The sequence below is a fragment of the Mastigoproctus giganteus genome, chromosome 1 (assembly GCF_048544385.1).
Source record: "Mastigoproctus giganteus isolate SK-2022 chromosome 1, ASM4854438v1, whole genome shotgun sequence".
NCBI classification, from domain to species: Eukaryota; Metazoa; Arthropoda; class Arachnida; order Uropygi; family Thelyphonidae; genus Mastigoproctus; species Mastigoproctus giganteus.
This window is the reverse complement of record NC_143575.1, coordinates 149,456,194-149,482,651: the sequence shown is the minus strand read 5'-3', so window position 1 is coordinate 149,482,651 and position 26,458 is coordinate 149,456,194. Positions and strand designations below refer to the sequence as shown.

The 26,458-nt window shown below is 36.0% G+C and overlaps 1 protein-coding gene across 1 annotated transcript in view; it reads right to left on the bottom strand.

The window, feature by feature from the left end:
- fray (oxidative stress responsive kinase frayed) overlaps nucleotides 1-26,458 on the bottom strand; it is a 501,108-nt gene that overhangs the window by 290,415 nt on the left and 184,235 nt on the right. Inside the window, exons 7-8 of the mRNA XM_090389465.1 lie at nucleotides 26,204-26,313; nucleotides 8,091-8,192 (exon numbers count right to left, since the gene is read on the bottom strand). Coding sequence (XP_090245591.1) covers nucleotides 8,091-8,192; nucleotides 26,204-26,313 — 212 coding nt within the window. The remainder of the gene's footprint in view (nucleotides 1-8,090; nucleotides 8,193-26,203; nucleotides 26,314-26,458) is intronic.

Genomic DNA, 26,458 nt, shown 5'->3' with positions numbered 1-26,458 from the left:
ATTATGACTAAGGGTTTGCTTACTTCCCTTGCTGCCTCCTTCATTATAACTGGATAGAATCTATCAGCCCCAGGTGCCTTTTTTATGTTTAACTTCAACAATTGCTCTTCCACTTTGATCTCAGTTATCATAAAATCACTTATCTCCCTGTTAGAGTTTGATAAACTTCTGCCATTCCCCTCCTTGAATAACTCCTAGTGTATGAATGTAAAATACTCATTCAGTTTATCAGCTACTTGAGCAGGATCATCAATAGTCAAACCATCTATGTTAAGTGGACCAATCTGATTCATCCCCTTCCTTCTAGAGTTACATAAGTAAAGAACTCTTTGCTGTTTTTCTTTGCATCTTTTGCCAAAGTTTTCTCGTAATCTGCCTTCATCTGCCTAACTTCCTTGGTGACTTGATTACAGACTAGCTTATATATGTCATAGGCTTCTGTGTCGCCTGAGAATTTATATGCATCCCATGCATTTTATTTTCTGCCACAAGGCTCATTAATTCATCCGACATCCATTTAGGCCTGAACCTTGAACAGTATTTATTAGGTGGTATGAAAAGCCTAGTAGCCTCCAAGATTAAGTCTTGAAATCTTCCTATTTAAAATTCACCATTGGTAACATCATCAGTTGATCTCACTCTATAGAATTTAAAAACAGTGAGACTTCTGTAGTCACATTTATGAAAAAAAAAACCCTCCCCCTTACCCTTGACCGTAGTTACATCTTTAAATAAATCACACATCAGTACACTGTGATCACTGTCATCTAGTGGTTGCTTTATCTGCAAATTCCTAATGCATGCTTCATCAATGCTGATAATCAGATAAAGAGTATTACTCCTTCTGGTTGCCCCTCAAACATGTTGCTATAGAAAACAATCCTTCAATAAATCCCCAAAACTCTTGCTAGCATGTGAGTGACCAACCGACAAATTCCAGTCAACATCTGGAAAATTAAAAATTCCCATTACAAGATATTCTGATTTACTGACCCATTCTATTTCTCTGCACAACTGTTCATTGTACTCTTCAGCGTCATAAGGCCTGTATGATACTCCTACCCTCATTTTCCCTTTCCCAGTGTTTATGTCACACCAAACAGACTCAAAATTGCACTATCCACCCAGGTCAACTGGATGCACTTGCTTAGATTTTGTGTTTCTTAATTAACAGCATAACCCTTCCTACCTTCTTACCCTGTCTGTACACACTGTACTTCCCAAATTCCAATTGTGCACTGCTTATATCTGTGTGACACCATGTCTCTGATATCCCAACAATATCTGCCTTTGATGTATTGATCAGCACTTCAAATTCGTCAATTTTATTTACCATACTTCTAGCATTAGTTATTACTCTTAGTTACATTAAACACAGCCCATGTATTTAGTTGTCCATGATGACTCCCAGCAGCTCTTGAAATCCCCAGCAACTTGCTCTCTAGGCTGCTGCTGATTAACAATAGAAGCAATGTGCAAGAATCACTTTCGTTTCTACCTGTGGCTACCGTTAATCTTTTAGTCTGTGAATCCTCCCAAACTAGCAGTTTTCCAACCCACCGAACACTGCCTCAATAGCATCAGGAAATATTCTTGCATCCTTTCTATTTAAGTGTATCCCATCCCTGTAGAAGCATGTCTCTCCTGTTATCAAGCACAAACCATGCTGAAAAAAAATTCTGCCCCACAAGCCTTGCACAATCTCTCCAGGGCCAAATTGATTGGCAAGGCTGTCATCATATACTTCCTCCTATCGTGTCTGGGCAGAATTGCAGACACTTTCAAATTTAACCCTAACTTGCAACTTTTTTTTCATCGTTGACCTGTACTTATTAAGTAAATCTGCAGAGTTAGTTAGTTAGTTTTTTGGTTTTTAGGAGCATTAGCAACTAAGGCCAAATTGCTCCGGGATATGCAGTGGTCATTCCCTGACTTTTCCGCATCCTCTGTATTTGGTGGTGACAGGCTCGAACGCTGGTCTAATCAAGAAGCGTGTGCTACGCACTGCTGCTCCTTCCCACCTGGCTACGGAGGCGCCTAAATCTGCAGATCTCTTACTCTTAAGGTCATTAGTGCCAATGTGTACAACAATATGCCCTTAAAAGATGATATCTGCTCTACATCAACCTTTGCCCCAGGCAGACATACCCTGTTTCAGTTCCACCTATCCTTTTTGCATACTATATTCCCCAGCTCCACGATGATAGAGACAATAACTAGTTCCTGTGGGACCAGCGCATTCTGCCTTGAAGATTGCCGCTGTGTTGCCTGATGCATAGAGTGAGCTCTGGTGTTGAGTTGAGCAACTGAGAGCATGATGGGACCCTCATTATTTTCATCGAGAGCATTCACTTCAAACTCTCAGACACTCATCAGAACGCCGAGTTGGTGCTAATTTCTTCACAGTCTCAGCACCTAGCACATACAAAGACATCCTCCTTGGCTAGATAATGTTCTGTTCTAGAAAAAGTCTGCAAACATTTCACATTTCATACAGTTTTAGACTGTGATGCATGGGAGAATCGCCCCCTTTGGTTCTCCTGCGAGCCACAGCACTCTGGCTATTCTGAGAATGCTGCTTTAGTCTGGGTCATGATTCTGTTTAAGAATAATTTAATTAACAATGAAAGTTAATAAGATTAATAAATCTTATTGAAAATACTATACTAATCTAACAGATTTCTAATACACTGCTACATATTTTGCTATCTAGTTTTATGTTAAACCTTACGGTATTCCACATCATACAACAATGGCAGCAAGTTACGAACATAAAATCTACGGACACTAATTTCTCAGCTCATCTGCCTAATTTTTCTAGACAGATGGGCTAGCTCCTGTTGCAGTAGCATACTGTCTTTACTGTCATTAACAACATTAGACTAGGGTGTAATGAGATTCATTACTCTACAGAACTGATTTCCATTGCTGTAAAGACCAATTATAGCATCTCCTATGAAAACTGAGGCTGTGGAGCTCCACATGCATCAACCCACCGATGTCTTTACCATATCATCAGCGGTAAATAGCATACCACTGATGGTATGGTGTTTGCATGGATGTCTGATGAGTTTTTGCATTACACTTCCAAGTACCCATTGGTCATACGGATTGAGCTTTTTTGGCATTGCTGGATGGCTGTGATACTGTCACACCCTAATTTCAAGATAACATCACCGATGCTCAACTCTGAACAATGTCAGTTGTCAGCAGTTGATTTCTGGCTCATTGATTCATGTTTTTTTTTTTTTTTTTTTGTTAGTTGTTGGCACATCAGCTTCTGTGGCCATAATGCACCTCCCAAAGTTTTTTGCATTTTTTTTACTCTGATCCAAGCCCAAGGCGGGATTCGAATTCGCGACCTTTGGGCTGCCAGGCAGGCACTTTACTCACCTAGCTAGCCCAGTTGGCTTGATTCATGTAGTATATAACCTATAAAACTTTTGTGGCTTATACATACAAGTTAGTTTTGTGTGTATACTGGTGGTTCTAGCGGACTACAAAAACGGGGATGCCTAGATACTTTATTTGGAGGGTGTTACTTATCATTATGAAATGCAATGTCAATAGTTTTAAAATCTTAAAATTTTCTCTTTTTAAAAGTCCCATTCACAATATTCTATTAAATACACTAAAACAGAAAGGTTGCAAGAATATTTGCTGATGCGAACGAGGCAATGTTAGGTGGGTCGGACGGAAAACTGCTAGCTTCGGGGGGGGGGGGGATTCACAGACTAATAGATTAAAAGTAGCTGCAGGCAGAGAGGTGGAAGTGATTCTTAAACTGCTTTTACTGTAATGAGGAGCAGCCTGAAAAGCAAGTTACTGGAGACTTCAGGAACTGCTGGGAGTTGTGAAACAAGTAAATACATGGGCTGTGTTAGAGTAACTAGGAGTAAGAACAGGTGTATGTTTACTTGCATGTACACCAATGCTAGGAGTATATTAAATAAATTTGATGAAATTGAAGTGCTGGTCAAGACACCAAAGGAGGATATCGTTGGGATATCAGAGACGTGGTGTCACAAAGATATAAGAAATTTGGAATTTGGGGGAGGACAGTATGTACATAAAGGATACATAGGATAGAAGGGGAGGAGTTGGTTATGCTGTTAGTTAAGGAACACAAAATCTAAGGAAGTGCATCCAAGTTTACATAAATGGACAGTGCAATGTTGAGTCACTTTGGTGTGACATAACTAGTGGAACAGCAAAAATAAGGTTGGAGTTTGTTATAGGCCTAATTGCTCTGATAAGTACAATGAACAATTATACAGAGAAATATAATGGGCCAGTAAATCAGAATGTCTTATAATAGGGGATTTTAACTTCCCAGATATTGACTGGAACTTATGGGTTGGTCACTCACACACTAGCAAGGATTTTGTGGATTTCTTGGATGACTGTTTTCTACAGCAACATGTTCGAGAGGCAACCAAAGGGAGTAATACTTTTTATCCAATTATCAGCAATGATTATTCATACATTAAGAATTTACAGATAAAGGAACCACTAGATAGCAGTGATCACAGCATACTGATGTGAGATTTACTTAAAGATTTAACTACCATCAGGTGTAAAGGGAAGCATTTTTGCTTTTGTATAAGTGGTCTTACAGATTTTTTAAATTGTATACAGTGGGACCTATAGGAAGCATTCAAGGAATTAATCTTGGAAGCTACTAGGCTTTTAGTGCGAACTAAGAAGTACTGTTCAAGGTTTAGGTCCAAATGGAAATTATATGAACTAATGTGACTCATGGCAGAGAATAAAAATGCATGGAATGCATATAAATCATCATGCAACACAGAACCTATGGTAGATATAAGCTAGTCTGTAATAAAGTCACAAAGGAGGTCAGGCAAGAAAAGGCAGATTATGAGAAATCTTTGGCAAAGGATGCAAAGAAAAACAGCAAAGACTTCTTTACTTATATAAACTCTAAAAGGAAGGAGAGGATTCAGATTGGTCTACTTGACATTGATAGTTTTACTGTAGATGATCCTGCTCAGCTGCCAAACTCAATGAATGCATCTACATTCACACATGGAGTTATTCAAGGAGGGAAAGGCCAGAAGTTTATGAAACTCTAATAGGGACTTAAATGATTTTGTAATATCTAAGAGCAAAATGGAAGAGAAATCGTTGAGATTAACCTACGAAAGGTATCTAGAGTGATGGGATCTATCCAGTTATATTAAAGGTGGTGACAAAAAAAAATAAGCAAACCCTTAGCGATAATTATGAGAGCACCATTGGACTCAGGGGAGGTCTCCACAGACTGACTGGAGATGTGCAAATGTATCTCCAATTCACAAAGAGGAATCAAATTGTGACACATGTAATAACTTTTGTTCCAGGGAAAATAATGCAGTCACTGCTTAAAGAAGCAGTTCAGGATAATCTAGACAATACTGCAGTAATAATTCAGACACAGCATGGGTTTGTTAAGGGGAAGTCATGTCTGACCATTTTGATTGGATACTATGACATTTTCACAAAGGAACTGGATGCAAAGGACAATTTTGATATCATATGTTGGGATATCAGGAAAGCTTAAATTGTTTGTTTGTTATTTTGAGCATTAGCAGCTAAGGCCATATTGCTCCAGGGAGATATGCGGTGGTCATTCCCTGACCTTTCCGCATCCTCCGTATTTGGTGGTACAGGCTCGAACCCCGGTCTAATCAAGAAGCGTGTGCTACACACTGCTGCTCCTGCCCACCTGGCTACGGAGGCGCCGAAAGCTTATACTGTTGCACATGGATAACCACTGTACAAATTGGAGTAGTATGGCATTAAGGGCAATTTGCTAGAATGGATACAGGGATGGTTGAGTGGGAGAAGAAGAGAGTGGTAATTAATGAACACTGCTCTTCTTGGGCTAATGTGGAGGGCCCCCCCAGAGTTTGGCATTGAGACCACTGTTGTTTTGTATATTTATCAATGATATTGAAAAAGATATAACAGGCTTCATGTCCAAGTTTGCAGATGATATAAAAGTTGGCAGAGTATTAATGACAATAATCATGGTATTCTGCTGCAACAGGTTCTAGAAAAGTTGGGTGGGTGGGCTGAGAAGTGACAAATGAAATTTAACATTGACAAATGCAAAGTACTGCATATGGGTAGTAGTAACCTCAGAGAAACATACTAGCTGTGGTACTACACTCAGGGTAGCAGAGAATGAAAAAGACCTAGGGATAATTGTGCAGTCAAATATGAAGTTTTCTGATCAGCACAGACAGGCTGCAAGAGCAGGCATTGAATTAGTAGTGTCAATGATATACAGCAGGGGTCACCAACAAGTAAATCACGACGAATTTTAAATATTTCCCTTATCCATTAAACCTCGTGACTACGTTTGTCCTCGTGCAGCCATTAAGCTTGTTTAGTGAAATTCATGCAGTTACGTTGGGGAGAGCATAGTGCACGTGTCGAATTCTTATTTAGCCTTAATATTAATAACTGGACAGTACTTTTACGGTTAATTCAATACCCTTTGATTTAAAATGAATACTATGAAAAAGACCAAATGTACCATTTTCATCAAGAGTGGGAATTATAATGCTTATTTGTAATGATAAAAGTAAAATGTTGTTGTTTGATTTGCATTACTTCCGTAGCTATACCCAAAAAAGGAAATTTAAAGAGGCACTTCAACGCACTTCATGGTAAATACCAATCGGATTTTCCGCCTAATACTGACTTCAGAAAAAATAAATTAAAAGAACTTAAATCCAGTTTATTCACACAACAAAATTTCTTCATGACACCTAATTTACAATCTAAAGCCATAACTGTAGCATTATTTAAAGTGAGTCATCTTTGATAATGCATGCAGCTAACAGCTTTAATTTTCTTTGTTGCAAATCATGGTAGTAGTAGTGGCATGTGATGCAAGAAAGCAAGTGTATGAGCTTATGCAGCATCAGCCAAAAAAAAAAAAAAAAAAAAAAACACACACCATTGCCTCCAAGTGCCTGTCCAGTTGCTCCTTAAATTTATTCAACCTATCAACTTCCACAACGACAGATGGAAGTTTGTTCCAGCAATTAACCACCTGCTGGCTAAAGGTAAATTTCCGCACATCTATTCTACATCTGTCTTTTCTTAATTTGAATTTATGCCCCCTTAGGTTCGTAATCTGAACAAGTGGAAGGATCCCATCAGAATTCAGAGTACTCAACCCATTCAAGGCCTTATATACCTCAATCAGATCACTGCACAGGTGCCGTCTCCAGCCACTGCAATTTGCAGAACTTAAGCCTCTCTCTCTCTCTCTCTCTCTCTCTCTCGGTAAGAGGATCCCTTCATTCCCCTCACCAATCTTGTTGCCCTTCTCTGTACATGCTCAAGTAAATCTACATCCTTCAATGCATGGCCTGACCTACAATGGTCAGGCCAGAGGGATAATCACCTCCTTTTCCCTGCTAGCAAAATTCCTATATATCATTGACAAAACCCCATGACTTGCCCTGGCAGCCTGTCTGCATTGCTCAGAAAACTTCATATCTGATTGCACAATTATTCCCAGGTCTTTTTCATTTTCTACCACCTTAAGTGTAGTACCACACAGTTGGTACGTTTCTCTGGGGTCACTTCTACCCATATGCAGTACTTTGCATTTGTCAAGGTTAAACTTCAGTTGCCACTTCTCAGCCCATCTGCCCAAATTATCTAGATCCTGTTGTAGTAGCACACTGCCATTACTGTCATTAACAACCCTGCCAACCTTTGTATCATCTGCAAACTTCGACATTAAGCCTGATATACCTTCATCAATATCATTGATAAATATACAAAACAACAGTGGACCTAACACCGAACCCTGTGGGACTCCACTAATAACCTTAGTCCACGAAGAGCAGCACCCATTGATTACCACCCTCTGTGTTCTCCCACTTAACCATCCTTTAATCCATTGCAGCAGGTGATTAGGACGGTAAGGTGCTGAAGTTCACATATAATAATGTTACAATGAAACATTTCAAATGTAAAAGGGAGAAAGCTTCAGATAACTAGGAGTAAATAATAGAATTTTTAGAAAAGTGAAAAGTAAGTACTGTAAATATAATGTAAATACTCACCTTCATGGGAGGATATTTATGATATGGGGCAGTTCCTGTGACAAGCTCAATGGCAGTAATTCCAAAACTCCAAATATCAGCTTTAAAATCATAACCTGTAACCTGAAATACAATAATATATTAAAACTTATAAAAAGTTGACAATTCCAATAATATTCAGTGAAAAATGTAGCTTAAAACTGTAAAAAAAAAAAAAAAAAATATATATATATATATAAACTACAGCACAGTGAAATACTGTAGACATGATGAATAAACAATTACCAAAGAAAAAGGAAAACTTGAACAAAAAAGATTAATTAGGAGATACCAACCATTGCATGGTCCAAACATTTTCTACCATCTACTGCACGAGAGCAAAACAATGATGCCCTATGCAATCAAATACTACTAGAGGAACATAAAACCAAAATGGAATGAAACCAATGGACACAAATACTAAAATAAATATAATATAGTTAGTGTCCTCTGTTGCAAAAATAAAATAAAATTCACATGTCAGTTTAAACTTAAAGAAATTATAATAAAAAGAATAAACATAAATAAAAAAATAAAATCCATGACTTAAAACTAAAACAAATGCCATAAATCATGTTTATAAACAAATGCATTCATGCATTCACAAATGAATTCATGAATTTAGTATAGCATCTTGCAATGCATTAGTAAATGAACAGTTAATGGTCTGTTTGAAGTTACTGGGTTTTGGCCTGTATCTAATGTTATTAGAGTAATTTTGGAAATGAGAGGGGCTGTTTATGCAGAGTTATGTATTTAGTGAAATGGGCTAGTAGACAAGGTACCAGTGTTGAAAAAAGCCTGTTTAAAATGTATCAGTATTGAGATTACTGAAATTGAGCTTACTGTGGTTTTAAAATGGAAGAGAACACTCCCATGTTTATGGGTCCCTCCCAGACAAAGAAATAAGTTTTTTCCCGTTCAAAATAAAAATAAAAAAAATTTTTTTTTTTTTTGAATTTTTGAAAAAACAATAAATATATACAGGTAGTTCTCAACTTTACGAGTTAACTCGTTCCTAGCGTGTGCTCATAAATCAAAAACTCTTAAAGCGGGAATTAAATCCCATAGACATAATAAGGTTAAAAATAGGGGTTACGTTCTCAATATTGAAATTAGTTAGCTAATTAGTTTGTTCAAACAATGATTGATTTAGCCAAAGAAATTAAAATGTAGCCTGTAAAATCAAGCAAATTATAATAGTAAACAAATTATTTATGACTTACAAATTTTAAAGAATGGTTATTCTTCATCATCGACTAAATGCACACTTGTTGATCACTCATTGGCTCGGCACTCGTTGGTTTGTTAGAGTCGTCGTCTTCAGAAATGCTTCAAGAGGCGTTTGTTTCCAAGATAATTTTCTATTTTCTTTATAAATTTCGATAGATGCATAAGCATTTTTTAACGGAATGCACAAATTGCAACTAACACGATTTGCGTGTAGTAACAAGTTTACAAAGCTTAAAAAAAAAAAAGTATGAAGAGAAGATTCTGAAAATTTGTGTTTTATATGACTGAAGATTTCAGTAAAGGAGAAACACGTTTCACCATAACGCAAAAAAACACACAATTCCAGCTATCGGTATTTTCGCAAATGCAATAACTTGATGTTATTGCATTTGCGAAATATAATTTCTTGCAATAACAGAAAAGCCCAATAAACCAAAAAGTACAAATTGTTTGTTTTATGGTCATTAGAAAAATTTCGCAAAGGCATTCAAAATTGGTTTTTATTAGTCAGTGCACTTTAGTGATTTTATTTGGTAACTAATACAATTTACACAATAAAAACAACCTTTTAGAGTTATATAGTGAAAATTTCAACTTCCGAGGTTGTGGAACGAATTACCAAAAAACAATGTGTTATTGGGTTCACATTATATTTTCACGATACGATGGCGTCTCTGGAACGTATTAATATCGCAAAGCAGGGGTACACTGTATCGTATAGCTACGAGCGTGGTTTGAAATGCTATATTTATGAATGTTTTTTTTTTGTTGTTGTTTCTATTTCTGTAATAAAAATTATTGCTTTATATCTGTTAGGAATTGTGTGCAGGAAAACTGGAAAGAATCACAGCAAAAACAGTTTAAAAAAAATTTATTTTTAAAGAAAAATAAAAACTAAACACCTGTTGTACTTCTATAAAATTTTATATGGTGTCCTCTTCCCCACTCTTGAATGGTAACTAACTAGAATGATAGCTGTTCCAGTTATTCATGAATGAAAGGTGTATATAGAAATATGTTGTATTTTTGTTGTTTTTTTGCATTATCACAAACTGTGTAAAGGAAAAAGGGATTGTTAGGTTCATTCTCGCTTTGTAGTGAGAAGTGGTTTTCCATATGAATTTTCAAAATATGGTGAAATGTTAGTATAATGACTTTTTGTGGTTGAACAAAATATATTCTTTATAAAGAAATTTTGTTACAGGGAAATGCAGTAAAAGAGAATGCCAGAACAACAAGATTCAATTTGTTTTGCAGTTATAAATAATTAAACTGAGTCTTCATTCATTTTAGGACTACCTCAATATTTTCTTATGAAACCTTTATATTCTGATACTCACTATTTTAACAAAGTTAAAATTTTTATGAATTACTTAAATGAGTTTTTTCATCCCTCAGAAGAAAGAGGACGATTCAAAATATCCAGTATCAACAATTGAAGATTCCATCCTTGGAACACTTGGAACTACAATAAATCATTCCAAATACAAATGAGTGCAGAAAAATACATTGGCATCATAAAATAAGATAAAATATAAAGAGCAAATAAAATTGTGAATAAAATATACTATCCTTAAAGCTGAAGCATTTTCGATTTGAGTGTCGTGTTCACAGGTAGTATAGAAGCCTAATGTGTGATATTTAAAAAGAGCAGAGATTAACCCTGGTGCGTGCATATAAACGAGAAAAGGGTGACAGACAGAGTTTCCATGAATTTTCATTCATGGAAACTCGAGTAATTTTGTGTAATTGTGTTGAATACTGAAGATTTTATCTTCAATAATAAGAAAGGTGTATCATTTGGTAATTGCATGATATGCTAATTCAGACATGGCAGAATGTGAAGCTTGAACTCGTGCAGAATGCTGATTAAACCTTTATTCTAAAGTACATGTTGAACTCCAACATGAAGAATCACAATCAATGCAAAATAATGTAAACCAGATTGTTTGTAATGAATTATGACCACATAGTTTGTTTAAAACTGCACATAACTTTCTTGTAGGTTTAAAAGTAATTCTGTGTTATAAAATTTTTTTTTTAATTGGACATACCACTATGGAAATGAAATAAAATAATATTTTTACAATATGGTTATTTGTAGAAGTGTTATTTTGCAAACAGTCTACTACTTGGTCCTTTATTTTATTTATAATAGATAATAAAAGGTAGCTTCGATAGATATCATGTGGGAGAGGTCAAACAATGACCGCAGTTTAAAATGTCATACCAAGTTTCTTGAAAAAAAAAAAAAACAATTTTTGAAGCCAATTATATTTCCTTTCAAAATAAAGTTTATAAGCAGGTATTTGGTTTGTCGATGGAATTGAATCTGTGGACTTATAGCTGAATTTTATCAAACAGCTACACGTGAACAAATTGAACAGCTACACATGATGCCATTTTTCCACCCATTACATATTATGGAGATACCTTGACGATGTCATCTGTATTTCGAATATTTCTGCCATACAAAAGGTTGTAGACAAAAGGTTGTTGGTTAAAGTGTGTAGACTTTAAACAATATTCATCTCAGATTTGTTGTTGTTGTTATTTGGTTTTCAGGAGCATTAGCAACTAAGGCCATATTGCTCCGGGGATATGTGGTGGTCATTCCCTGACCTTTCCGCATCCTCCGTATTTGGTGGTGATGGGCTCGAACCCCGGTCTAATCAAGAAGCGTGTGCTACGCACTGCTGCTCCTTCCCACCTGACTACGGAGGCGCCTCATCTCAGATTAAAGACACTAATAAAAAATCATTAAATTTAACACTAACATGTGTTGATGAGATAAAAAGGTGGTTGAGTGGGAAAAGACAGTAATAATCGATGGACTCTACTCTTCATGGACTATTGTTATTAGTGGAGTCCCGCGGGGTTCAGTGTTGGGCCCACTGTTGTTTTGTATATTTATCAACAATATTGTTGAAGGTATATCAGGCTTAATGTCCAAATATGCAGATGATACAGAAATGGGCAGGGTTGTTAATTACAGTAATGGCAGTGTGCTACTACAACAGGATCCAGAAAAGATGGGCAGAGAAGTGGAAACTGAAGTTTAACATTGACAAATGCAAAGTACTGCATATGGGTAGAAGTAACCCAGAGAAATGTACCGTGTGGTACTACACTTAGGGTGGTAGAAAGTGAAAAATACCTGGTAGTAATTGTGCAGTCAGATATGAAGTTTTCTGAGCAGTGCAGACAGGTTGCCGGAGCAGGTCAACCCTTGAGTGATTGTCAATGATGTATAGTCAATGATATATAGGAATTTTGCTAGTAGGGAAAAGGAGGCGATTATCCCTTTGTATAAAACAAAGTAATATCCCTATAAAATTATCCCTTCCGAGTGGTCAGGCCACACCTTAATTACTGCGTAAGGGTCTGGAGGCATCATTTTAGGAAGGATGTAGAGTTTGCTTGAATGAGTACTGAGAAGCATAACAAGATTGGTGAGAGAACAAAGGGAGTGCTCTTACCAAGAAAGACTTAAATTCTGCAAGTTGCAGCATCTGGGACTAGGCGCCTGCGAGGTGATCTAATGAGGTGTATAAGGCAAGCTCAATTCTGATGCGATTCTTCCTCTTATTCAGATTAAGAACGAGTTTTACGTTCTGCCACATCTGAATTAGCATATCATGCGATTACCAAAGGACACACCTTTCTTCTTAACGAAGCTAAAATATCCAGTATTCAACACAATTACACAAAATTATAAAGTCGAAACCCTTGAAATGAACAATGGAAACTTGATTAATGTTCGTCGTCCTTTTCTCATTTTGGATTTCTGCTCGTCATGCATTGAGTTAATCTCTCTCTCTCTCTCTTTTTTTTAATATAACACACATTATGAATATGACACTCAAATTGAAAAAGCTTTATCTTTACGGATAGTATATTTTATTCAATTTTATTTGCTTTATATTTTATCTTATTTTATGATGCTTTCCTTCTTTGTCTTTTTTTTTTTTTTTTTTTTTTTTTGCTCTCATCTGTATTTGGGATGATTTATTGTAGTTACAAGAGTTGGAGACTTCAGTTGTTGATGCTGTATATTTAAAATCATCTGCTTTCTTCCGAGTGAGGAAAAATTTCATTTAAGTAACGTTATAAAATTTTAACTTTGATAATATAGTAAGTATCACAATAAAAGTGTTTCATAAGAAAATATTGAGCCTCTATACAGATGGTTTTTGCTTTACGAGTTCTCAGGTTTAAGTGGGGTTTTATTTATTTATTTATTTTTATCAAAAGATCAGTCCACCATCTGATCCCCAGATCGAACTGCCAATGCAGAGGACTTGAATAGCGGTGGTCCTGATGCAACAAAAATTAAAAATAGGACAGATAAGCACTCAAATGCAAAGCCACACCACTGACAAGTAATCTTAACCAGATTATATAGGCAAAACATGAACTATGGATTTAATTTTCACTGCATCAGGACCACCGCTATTCAAGTCCTCTGCATTGGCGGTTCAATCTGGGGATCAGATGGTGGACTGATCTTTCGATCAATTTGCCTTTGTGGCGATTTGGCTAGCGATCGAAATGCAGCAATTCCCTAACCATTGTTGGCCTTGTGGTCTTCTGTTGAGATGGGGCATAATGGTCAATCTATTTTGGTTTTATTTTATTGTAGTTGTTCACATCTCTGCTCGTGATATTTCACAAAATTTGAACCTGGTGCCCGTCAGAGGGGGACGGCATTAAATTTCATTTAATTGGCTATTCAAAATTTAATTGATTATCTTTGTATTTAGACTTCTAAATTATCTTCGAGAGTTTCTGCTGCAATAATTTTATTCTCTTCCCTCCCTGTTGGTTTAATCGTTATGTATAATTTCACAATTTTCACTCTTCTGTCTTGCCATGCTGCTGGCATTTTTATTTATTTTTTTTATCATTATTCGCACTTAAGTTTATATCTCAAGCATCATGTAGAGGAAAATGCTTTTTGCTGCCTCTGATGTATGCTTTACCCCTTTTTTTTTATGTAAGATTCAGTTTTCAACTATTTCAAACATTATTCAAATATAAGTGTGTGTGTGTGTGTATTAAATGCATATTGTTCATAATCCTGATTTTTTGCTTATTTTGTAGATTATCCGGGAAATCAATTATCCAGAAAAATTAATTTTGTGACTGTGACTGGTTAATCAGGAGTCTACTGTATGTAAAACATTCATCAGGAGGGGTGCCCGGCAGCCTGAGAATTAGGTGCAAACATGTTTTGCTGCATTCCAAAATGTAGTACATACTTAAAAATTTAGTGCATGGTATTTCCAACACTGTCCAGCTGCACAGGAGTGTAGCTTAGAGGGAACTCCAGAGGCAATACAATATTATGTTTAAAGGTACATTTCCTGGAACAGTTTAAGCAGATAAGCAAAACATTTCCAAAATAAACTGAATTGTTTTGAGGGCTTATTTTTTATAGTAGGTATGTAGGAATATTGCGCTTTTATTTTTTATGTTATTAATAAAACATATACTTGGTGGCTTACTGGAGAGTTCAGAATTTGTTTATGGAATCTGTCTTTGAATTATCAGTTTCTGGCATTTGAAAATTTCTTATGCAACCCGCAATTGAACCATGATTATTTATTTTTTTATTTATTTATTTTATTATTTTATTTTTTTTTTGTGTACTGAAACAAGTTTGATAAATATCTCACACACATACAGTCTAAATGAAGAAACAAAGTCTTATACACCCAAATTTCTACAATATAAAAGAACAATCAAACTATATTTTCAAAGGTAATACTGTAATATCTTGTATAACGCAGTTAATTAGTTCCAAGTACCGCACTAATCAATACATTATTACATACAATGGATTATTGTTGTTTTTTTTTTTATTTTTTATTTTATTTTGCCAAACTTATACCTTATCGGCCTTTAATTACACTGTAATGCCTTACCGGCGATCAATTATTTATTATTTGGTACAAAAAAATTAAAACAAGTATTTTTATAAATGCTTATTACTGAAAGCCAGAAACAATTTTGGCTGAGGTAGAGAAAAAACCCACACGAGAAGCACGCAAAAATGTTTACTGAGCAAGCAACAACACAAATGCCGTTATGGCAAAGTACTTTTACTGGTGAATTTATTGAACTGGTGCTTCTAGTGTCGGCTTTCTTTACCTTCGCCACAATTTTTTATTGTTTTGAAAAAAAGTTCAACAATGAAGTTTGTACACACTTTTTCTTCTGTTTCTCACTATACATGTCTCTATAACAACGAACTGCATTTTCTATAGCATGTCAAACTCTAGAGTTTCGTTCAATATTAGCATTCATAAGAAAATCAGAAACGTCTTCAACCTTCCCGAGCAACATTGAAAGATCATTTAATAAAAATTCCCTTCTGGACATATGTTCGTATGCTTGCCGGTCTCAATTTGCAAAAGATTTTCATCATCAAGCTCTAAGGTCTTATGAATGCAATTCCATGTATTGGTGTATTTTCGTGGCATATAAATTCTCAAATCCGAGATCATTTCCAAGCTAAGTGATGTTTTCGGAAATGTTATTAATTTGCATTTCAAATTCTGTAGAATCTTTAGCACAGTGTGGCAAAAATAAAGTACCATATAGCCCTCATATTTCTTGTCATTACTTCAAGCCATGAGTCACCAATATTTTCAATAGCATTTTTGATACTGTAATTCTTCTAAAATTCTGTCAAGGTTATTGCACCATTTCCTGTTGTAGCCCTTATAACTCGAGAAAACGTTCATCTCAAATAATAGGCTTTAAACACAGTAATGAATCCTTCGTCCATTGGCTGCAATAATGATGTCGTGTTGGGTGGTAGGAAAACAATTTTAACATTTTCATTCAAGACGCCAATGAAACTGGAATGAGAAGGGGCCTTGTCTAATAAGAGTAAAATTTTAAAACCTATGTCGTTAGTCTGACAATGTTTGACTGTAGGTCAAAAATAAGTTGTGAACCAATCTTCAAACAATGCATGCGTTACCCATGCTTTTTTGTTTGAATGCCATATAATGGGCAGAGTGATTTTTGCATATCCCTTGAGAGCTCTTGGGATTTTCAGCATGGTAAACAAGCATAGGCTTTAATTTACAATCACCGCATGTGTTTCCTCCTAATAAAAGTGTCAGCCGGTCTTTTCAAGGTTTATATCCTTTCTGCGACTTCTCATTTGCTGCTAGATAAGTTCTCGAAGGCATTTTCTTTCAGAATAACCCTGTTTCGTCTACACTGAATATTTGCTCATCCTTGTAGCCGCCTTTTTAAACAATTTCTTTTAACTCACTGGGGAATTTTGCCGCAGCATCATTGTCTGCACTCACACTTTCAACTGCAATCGAACATTGTGAAGTCCCATTTGTTTTTTAAAGTTATAAAACCATCCACGACTTGCAAAAAAAATTTTAGTACAATCTCCATCTTTTTTGCTTTCTTTTATCACTTTCCATAGGTTTGCTGCTTTGGCTTGAATGGTCATTTGACTTAAAGGGATCCTATTTTGATTGCAGCCTTCGATCCAAATCATTAAAAGAAGTTCCATATGATCCATAGTAGAAGTCCTTTGTTTAAAAGTCACTTTTGTCATATATGATGAAGTGGCTATTCCATGTCCTTTAATTTTCATTTTGTTTTTAATTACACATCTAATCAACGATCCATTCATTTCTTTATCACGTGCTATTTTAGCAAATGATTCACCATCTTCGTGAGTCTTTATAACTTCAAGTTTTTGTTCTAATGTTAACCATTTACGTTTGATGCACTATCTTGTTGGCCTTCCCTTTTTTCACTCATAATTACTGTATTAATAAAATAATTTTCACAATGCAAACCATGAGATAGTCAATACAACCGCAAACAACTGAGACTATAACGAGCAAACACAACTGTCCTCCAACTAATAATACACTGAAGTGTGAACTGCGTGCAGGAACATTGCTGCACATAGCATTGTTGCATGCGGCAACATAGTGGTTACGTCCAACAACTGATTTTGACATTCAGATTTGTTTTAAAATCATAAACTGTTTTGTTTTTGTTTTAAAATTATAAATCTTTTAAAATTATTTTTAATAATTATAAATCACGTTGTAGCAAAACCCGCACTGATCAAAACCACATTACAACAAGGTATTACAGTACCTCAAAACTAGGATTTGGGAATAAAGAACCATACAACTCCATCCACATGTCAGGAATAGGCATAAAACTTTACTAAAAACTTTTATTAAATTTACACAATAGATTCAATAGAAGAGAACAATTGAATTATATTGCTAAAAGTATCTGATAATATACTTAAATATATTATCAAGTAACAACTATCTCTTAGATCTGGGAAGAACATGAACCATACCACCAACCAATACAACAACATTCACACATGGTAGTGTGTTTTCTGAACATATCAAAGTCAAGCCATCCTGCAGTGCCGTAATAATGGAAAATGAGAGAGAGAGAGAGAGAAGATATAATTATGAAGACAGATGCATTAAGACTTCAGAAATGTGTGCAAGGGTGGGAATAGGCTTTAATGCATCAAAAACAATTCTAGTATACAGGAAATTTTCTGCCAGGCTAGTTCTACAAATTCTAATGCCATACCACAAGGAACAGAGAGTACTGGCTTGTGCTGATCTTCTGGAATGGTACAGTACAGTACAATACAATAAGGTGGCAATTTCCTGACATGAGTGCTAGTGAAGATGAGACCTGGTACACTACTATGAATCAGAACCAAAGCAGCATGGAGTGGAGACTGAAGGATTTGCCTATAAAGAAATACCAGGGTATGTCTGCAGGGACAAAAGTTGATGTTGTAAAGCAGATATCTTTTAAGGGCAAAAAAGGTGATATTGTAGTACATGTTGGCACTAATAACATTAAGAGTAAGAGATCTGCAGATTTACTTAAAAGTACAGATCAATGTTGAAAAAAAGTCATAGTTAGGGTTACTTCTGAAAGTGCTTGCAGACATGATAAGAGGGAGTATATGATGAGAGCCTTGTCAATCAATTCAGCCCTGGAGGGACTGTGCAAGGCTCACGGGATAGAATTTTTTTTAGTGTGGTCTGTGCTTGTTAACTTACTGATTATGGAGGGAATATTTGAAATAATGATGTGGATCAAATTGAAGCAATGGCTTTCCATTTAGATGAATGGTCATCATAACTGCAATGTGTTTAATTGTTAAAGATGTTCTTTTTATTGTTACCATATTATTCATTATGCTGAAAGTTCACTCAGCTTCAACGCTGCTAATTGCAATGGTTTCAAGGATATTTCGGGCTTTTTTAATTGAAAAGGGAATTTCACCCAATTTTAAAGATACTGTCTTGACAAAATCTCTAAATTGATTAATTTTTAATTCATACTTTATTAGAAAACTTAAATTTCTTATTCATTTTTCATACCATGGCTCTCATGCCTCTTGCGGTGGAAACAAAAGTTCGTCCAGGTTCCACGATTCCAGATAGCATAAGTTTAAAATTTCTTTCAATTCCTCCTTGTCACTGATATCATTATTTTCTTTATTTAATTTAAAATTACTCTGTTGCATTAATAACTTATCCTCTGTTGCATTAATAACTTATCCTTTAAGGATAAAACAATGCAGTTTAATAACTTGTCACAAGGTAATTTTTTAAATGTGTTCTTACTTTCGATTCCTTCAAATTCTTTTGATTTTAACATCCCTCAATTTCAACTTCATAATTTCCTTCAGAATTTTTCAAATTAGCAATAGCATTGATATAGTTTGAAAAATCAATTTATCTGCTTTTACTATAGGGATTCTGCAACTTTGTAAAGCTTCTGAAAGGTAAGACAGCTCCTGCCAGATGTTGATCATTAGTGCTAAATTTAAAAGTCAGTTTAACAATCCCAATTATTTAACTTCTGATTCAAAATGTTTGCACAAAGCAGGATAATTCTTCCAAACCGCAATTGCCATCCACAAGCTACAAGTTGCTTATGGCGCAAACACATGACCAAACTCTACATAATGTTCATTAGCTATCATCCTTAAATCGAGCTAGTTTTTTGGAGATAATAGTTTTTATTCTATTTTATTATATAGCATACAGTTTTTATTTTATTTTTTTTAATTATTGCCTGTATGCCATTATATTTTAGAACATTTTCTTCACAGCGAAGGTCTCGACACAGTTTCAAAATCTGCCAATATTTCATCTTGGGAAAGTTTATTCAATATCTTAGTTGCCTTCATCTCCCCCCCCCAGCCCTTGACATCGCTACTGTCACTAGTTCTTTGAATACTGTCCAAACTGTAGGAATCACAAGGATATTCAGCTACCGTGACCAGGTAAACTTTATTAAGAGGTGTGGATCACTCCCTTCTACGAAAAACAGATGACTACTTTCCAGAGCAAAGGGATCCACAACACAGGTTGACCAGGGGGTTGTTATCCGAATCAGAAATACACCTTAATCTTCTGACTGGCTATGAAAAGCATATTAACAAGTGCAACTTCTCTGTAGTTAGTTGGTTAGTTATTTGGTTTTTAGGAGCATTAGCAACTAAGGCCTTATTGCTCCGGGATATATGCGGTGGTCATTCCCTGACCTTTCCGCATTCTCCATATTTGGTGGTGACGGGCTCGAACCACAGTCTAATCAAGAAGTGTGTGTGCTGCGCACTGCTGCTCCTTCCCACCGGGCTATGGAGGTGCCTTCTGTAGTTGGGATAGGCGGCTGCATAGATTTTAAGTGCACCACTAACATTACAGAACGGTAATCCCTTTAACCCTTAATTCATCCTTTTTAACTGCCTAAATTGCCTAAAGACCAGAGGTGGGAATGATGCAGACAAAGTTAAGTCTTTCGTAATCCATTCATGGTATGGTAATTTTATCCTGAAAGAGGCCTCTGAGGTCGGGAAAACTCATGTCTAAGAATATATAAATTCATACACCGACCACTGAATAAAATTTAAAATTTAATATGACTACAATCTTTACAAAAAAAAAAAAAAAAAAAAAAATTTACAATAAACTATTACGGAATGCTAAAAACTGTAATAAAAAAGATCATTTACAATAAAATTTGCTAAAATATAAAACATTAAAAGCGCTAAAAATCTGAAGCTTTCGGGAGCAAAAGCTTTTTAGCACTTTTAATGTTTTATATTTTAGCAAATTTTATTGTAAATGATCTTTTTTATTACAGTTTTTAGCATTCCGTAATAGTTTATTGTAAATTTTTTTTTTTTTTTTTTTTGTAAAGATTGTAGTCATATTAAATTTTAAATTTTATTCAATGGTCGGTGTATGAATTTATATATTCTTAGATATGGTAATTTTCTTCGGAAACTATTTTAAATGTAATTACCAAGGGAAATTCAAAAAAAATTTTCTATAAAGAAGTTCGTTAAACAGAAGTCCGACTGTAATTAAATCAAAAATAAAACAATTTTAAAACAAACAACTGGTCGATTGCACCATTAAAATGCTGGGTATGGGCCCCTGCTGGTCCTACCATAGTTCCGGCTCTGGATACTCAATAATTGAATTCATTTGCAAAATAAATTAGCATTAGCAGAGGTATAGATGGAAGAAAACAAGCTTACACAGCATAAGCCAAAAAAAAAAAAACCCTCCCATTTCACCCCTTCATTCGTTCCAAATGCCTGTCCAGCTCAGCCTTAAATTTATTTAGGCTATCAACTTCCACAATAAGGGATGGAAGTCTGTTCCACCACCCAACTACCCACTGGCTAAAGGCAAACTTCCACACATCTATCCTACATCTGTCTTTCCTCAATTTGAATTTATGCTCTCTCAGGTGATTATTCTGAGCAAGAGAAAGAATCCCATCAGCATTGACATGCTCAAACCATTCAAGGCTTTATACACCTCAATTATATCACCTCGCAGGTGCCTAGTATCCAGACACTGTAATTTGCAAAACTTAAGCCATTCTTCGTAAGAGCAACCCTTTGTTCCATTCCTAATCTTGTTGCCCTTCTCTGTACTCAATCCAACATTACTCTGGGGTTACTGCTTCCCATATGTAGTACTTTAAATCTGTCAATGTTAAACTTCATTTGCCACCTCTCAGCCCATCTGCTCATCTTTTCTAGATCCTACTGCAGTAGTGTACTGACAGTGTCCGAAAATGAGGCCTCCAGACCTGTATACAGTACTCAAGGTGTGGCCTAACCATTGCCTTAGACAAGGGGATAATCACCTCCTTATCCCTGCTAAAAAAATTCCTGTATATCATTGACAAGATAACAAGAGCTACTCTTGCAGACTGTCTGCACTGCTCAGAAAACTTAATATCTATCAGCCTACACAATTACCCCCAGGTCCTTTTTGTTTCTACCACTGTCAGTGTAGTAGCACACAGTTGATACGTTACTCTGGGGTTACTGCTTCCCATGTGTAGTACTTTAAATTTGTCAACGTTAAACTTCATTTGCCACCTCTCAGCCCATCTGGTCATCTTTTCTAGATCCTGTTGCAGTAGTATACTGACAGTGTCCTTAACAACCCTGCCAACCTTCGTATCGTTTGCAAACTTGGACATTAAGCTTGATATGCCATCGTCAATATCATTTATAAATACAGAAACCAACAATGCACCAACACTGAGGGACTCCACTAATAACATTAGTCCACGATGAGCAGTGTCCATTGATTACCACTGTTTGCTCCCACTCAACCATTCCTTTATCCATAGCAGCAATTCGCCTCCAATGCCACACTGCTCCAATTTATTCAGCAGTCTTCCATGTGCAACAGTATCAAAAGGCTTTCTAAGATCCAAATATATAATATGAAAGTTATTCCCTGCATCCAGTTCCTTTGCTGACCACATCATAGTAGCCAATCAAATTGGTCAGGCACGACTTTCCCTTAACAAAACCATGCTGTGTCCAAGATATAACTGAAGTAGTCTAGATGATCCTGTAGTGCTTCTTTAACCAGTGCCTCCATTAATTTTCCTGGAACAGAAGTTAAATTGACTGGTCTATAATTACTTGTGTTTCCTTTTGATCCTCCTTTATGAATTGGGGTCACATTTGCACATCTCCAGTCCATGGATACCTCCCCTGAGTCAAAAGAAGCTCTCATAATTATGGCTAAGGGTTTGCTTACTTCCTTTGCTGCCTTCTTTAATATAACTGGATAGATCCCATCCACCCCAGGTGCCATTATGTTTATCTTCAACAATTTCTCCTCTACTTTCCTCTCAGTTATTACAAAATCATCTAGCTCACTGAAAGAGTTTAACTCACCAGAGGTGAGTTAAACTCTTTCAGCATTCCCCTTCCTGAATAACTCCTCATGTGTGAATGTAGATGCAAAATACTCATTTAGTTTGTTAGCCACCTGAGCAGGATCATCAACAGTTGAACATCAATATCCACAGTGGACCAATCTGATTCATCCCTTTCCTTCTAGAGTTTACATAGATAAAGAACTCTTTACTGTTTTTCTTTGCATCCTTTGCCAAAGATTTCTCATAATCTGTCGTTGCCTGCCTAATCTCCTTTTTCAATAGGTTACAGATCAGCTTATAACTATCATAGGCTTCCATGTCACCCATTAATTTATATGTATCCCATGCATTTTTCTTCTCTACCATATGTCTCATTAGTTCATCTGACATCCATTTAGCCCTAAACCTTGAACAATATTTCATAGTTAGTATGTAAAGCCTAGTAGCTTCCAAGATAAATTCTTTGAATGCTTCCAATTTTGAATTTGCTGTTGGTATCATCATCAGTTGGTCTCACCGTATAGAATTTGAATACTGTCTCAGAGCACAGTAATCATCTTTACGAAAGCAAAAACCCTTCCCCTTTACCCCAATGGTAGTTACTTCTCTCAGTAAATCCCACTTCAGCACAATGTGATCACTGCCACCTAGTGGTTCCTCTATCTGCAGATTCTTAATGCATGAAGAATTACTACTGATAATCAGATAAAGAGTATTATTCCCTCTAGTTGCCTCCCAAACATGCTGATGTAGAAAACAATCATCCAATAAATTCACAAAAGCCTTGCTAGTGTGAGTGACCAACCCACAAATTCCAGTCAATATCTGGGAAATTAAAATCCCCCATTATAAGACTCTCTGATTGATTGGCCCACTATTTCCCTGTACAGTTTCTTATTATACTCATCAGAGTCATTAGGCCTATAACACACTGTTACTTTCAATTTTGATCTCCCAATACTTATGTCACACCAAACTGATTCAACACTGCACTGTCCAGCGATGTCGACTGGCTTCACTTCCTTGGATTTTATGTGTTTCTTAACTAATAGCATAACCCCTCCTCCCTTCCTGTACACATTGTCTCCCCAAATTCCAGTTCTGCATTCTTTATATCAGTGTGACACCATGTCTCTGATATCCCAACAATTTCTCCCTTTGATGTTTTGAGCAATAATGCAAATTCATCAAATTTATTTACCAAACTTCTAGCATTCGTGTATATATAAGTGTCGGTGTATATATATATATATATTTTTTTTAGGAGCATTAGCAACTAAAGCCATATTGCTCCGGGAATATGCAGTGGTCATTCCCTGACCTTTCCGCATCCTCCGTATTTGGTGGTGATGGGTTCAAACCCCAGTCTAATCAAGAAGCGTGTGCTACGCACTACTGCTCCTTCCCACCTGGCTACGGAGGCACCACAACACACACACAAGTATATATGCACCTGTTCCTATTCTTAGCTACCCTAACACAACCCAAGTGTTTACTTGTACCGCAATAACTCCCAGCAGTCTCTGAAATATCCTGCATCTTGTTTTCCAGGCTGCTGCTCATTCCAATAGAAGCAGTGCAAGAATCACTTTCACTTTTGCCAGTGGCTACTGTTAATCTATTAGTCCTTGTATCCCCCCCAAAGCTAGCAGTTTTTCGACCCACCTAACACTGCCTCGATAGCATCAGCAAACATTCATGCACCCTTTCTATTTAAATGTATCCCATCCCTGTAGAAGCAGTCTCTCCTGTTAACAAGTACAGACCAGGCTGAAAAAAATTCTACCCCTTGAGCCTTGCACAATCTTTCCAGGGCCGAATTGATCAACAAGGCTCTCATCATATACTCCCTCCTATCGTGTCTGGGCAGAATTGCAGACACTTTCAAATTCAACCCTAATTCATGGCTTTTTTTCAACAGTGACCTGTACTTGTTAAGTGTATTCCATCGGTCTCCTACTCTTAATATCATTAGTGCCAATGTACAACAATATCACCTTTTGTGTTCTTAAAAGATGATATCCGCTCTACAACATCATCAACCTTTGCCCCTGGCAGCATACCCTGGTCCTGTTCCACCTATCCTTTTTACATACCATGTTCCTTGTTTCCCTGACAATAGTCACCAACAACTACTAGTTCCTGTGGGACCAGCACATTCTGCCTTGGGGTTGCTGCTGTGTTGCATGATGATCACGTGCAAGCTCTGGCGTTGATGTGGTCAGCTGAGAGCTTGATGAGCCTCTCAATTTAGATCCTTCGAGGGCATTCACCCTGTCCTTCAAGATCTCATATAGGCCCATAACAATGCTGACCTGTCACCAGATTCCGCACACTCCTTACATCGCGCACACACAAAGACATCCTCCATGGCAATATCATGTCCCATATCTGATTGCTCCACAAACATCAAGCAAGCAGTGCATTTTAAAAGGCTGTGATTCAGAGGGCAACTGCTGTTCCTCAGTTCTCCCCTGAGCCACAACACTCCCATTAGCATGAGCCTTTTGCTTTGCTACTCTGTTCTGAGTCATGATTTCAAAATAATTTCACTAAAATTTCAATTTCAGTTCAAAATTATAACCCTAAACTTGTATCCCAACGCAGTTATAACACTATATATCAATATATTTTTTTTTAGTATCGAATATTATCTCCAAGTTCCGTTACATAACTTCGTATCAATTTAATTGACAATGAAGTTTAACAAGGTTAATAAATTTTACTTATTTATCTATAATACTATATACTATACTAAGCTAATGCTATCTAGTACGGGATATAATGTTGTATTGTATAACAATGGAGGCAAGTTACGAACGGTAAGTCTACGGACACATAAGTATTAATTAACTTCCAAAATCTCACTGTCTCAATTCAGAATAAACCAAGGATCTTGACTAGGTCTATAAGCTACTTATAGAAAATATTTTAATATAACAATCTGTTTGTAAAGCCACTAAATATAGCTAAAAAACTATCCGTTCCCCGGAGCTGCAAAACGTGTAAAACACGTGTATTGGATAACCCTACCGATATTAAGTAATAGCCTACAACATTTCTATCTAAGTTAAAATTTAAACTAAGTACCATAACTAGGAATATAAAGCTACTCTGGAAAATAAGTTAATATGCTAATTTAAGCCAATTTAAATTAATAAAACAGAAAAAATAATGCCAATGTGTTTTTTTTTTTTTTTTTTTTTTAAATCAGACATGTCCAAAGGCATCAGGTACAATTGAGAGGCAGTGCGGTTGGCATTATCAATTCTTTTATGTTCCAGATTAACTATTTTCTACTTTATGACAACCAGGGACGGAGTAGTGCACTTCTGCTTCCTTGCGCTTATTTTAAAATTCAATTAAATTAAATTTCATCCCACCTTAATCATTCCACCTTAAATTTGGCCATCAGTCTTTTCATAAAACTATTGCAGATTATATTCAAGGTGAGTACTGTACTTTAAGCAATTCGCTATTTTTATATCAGAAACTATTAATTTATTCATTTTTTTTTTTTTTTTTTTTAAATCTTGAACAGTCACAAGGCAATTAAAACAAAACTTGCTAAAATTGTATGGTAGTGTACAAAATATCAAAATAAAACTCACTTGTTCCATAACTTCTGGAGCCATCCAGCATGGTGTACCTACAAAAGTATGCCGAGCTTTTTGTCGAGATAGATCACCTCCAGTAGCTAACCAGGAACTAACACCAAAATCTAAGGCAAAGGAATGAGTTTTTTATGATATGCATACAATACAGAAGTATTCACCTCTGTTAAAGCAAATAGTAATTCATTTAAATTTTTTTAAAGCAAAGGTTATCTGAATTAGTATCAGTCATGTTAAAATCGAAGGAACATG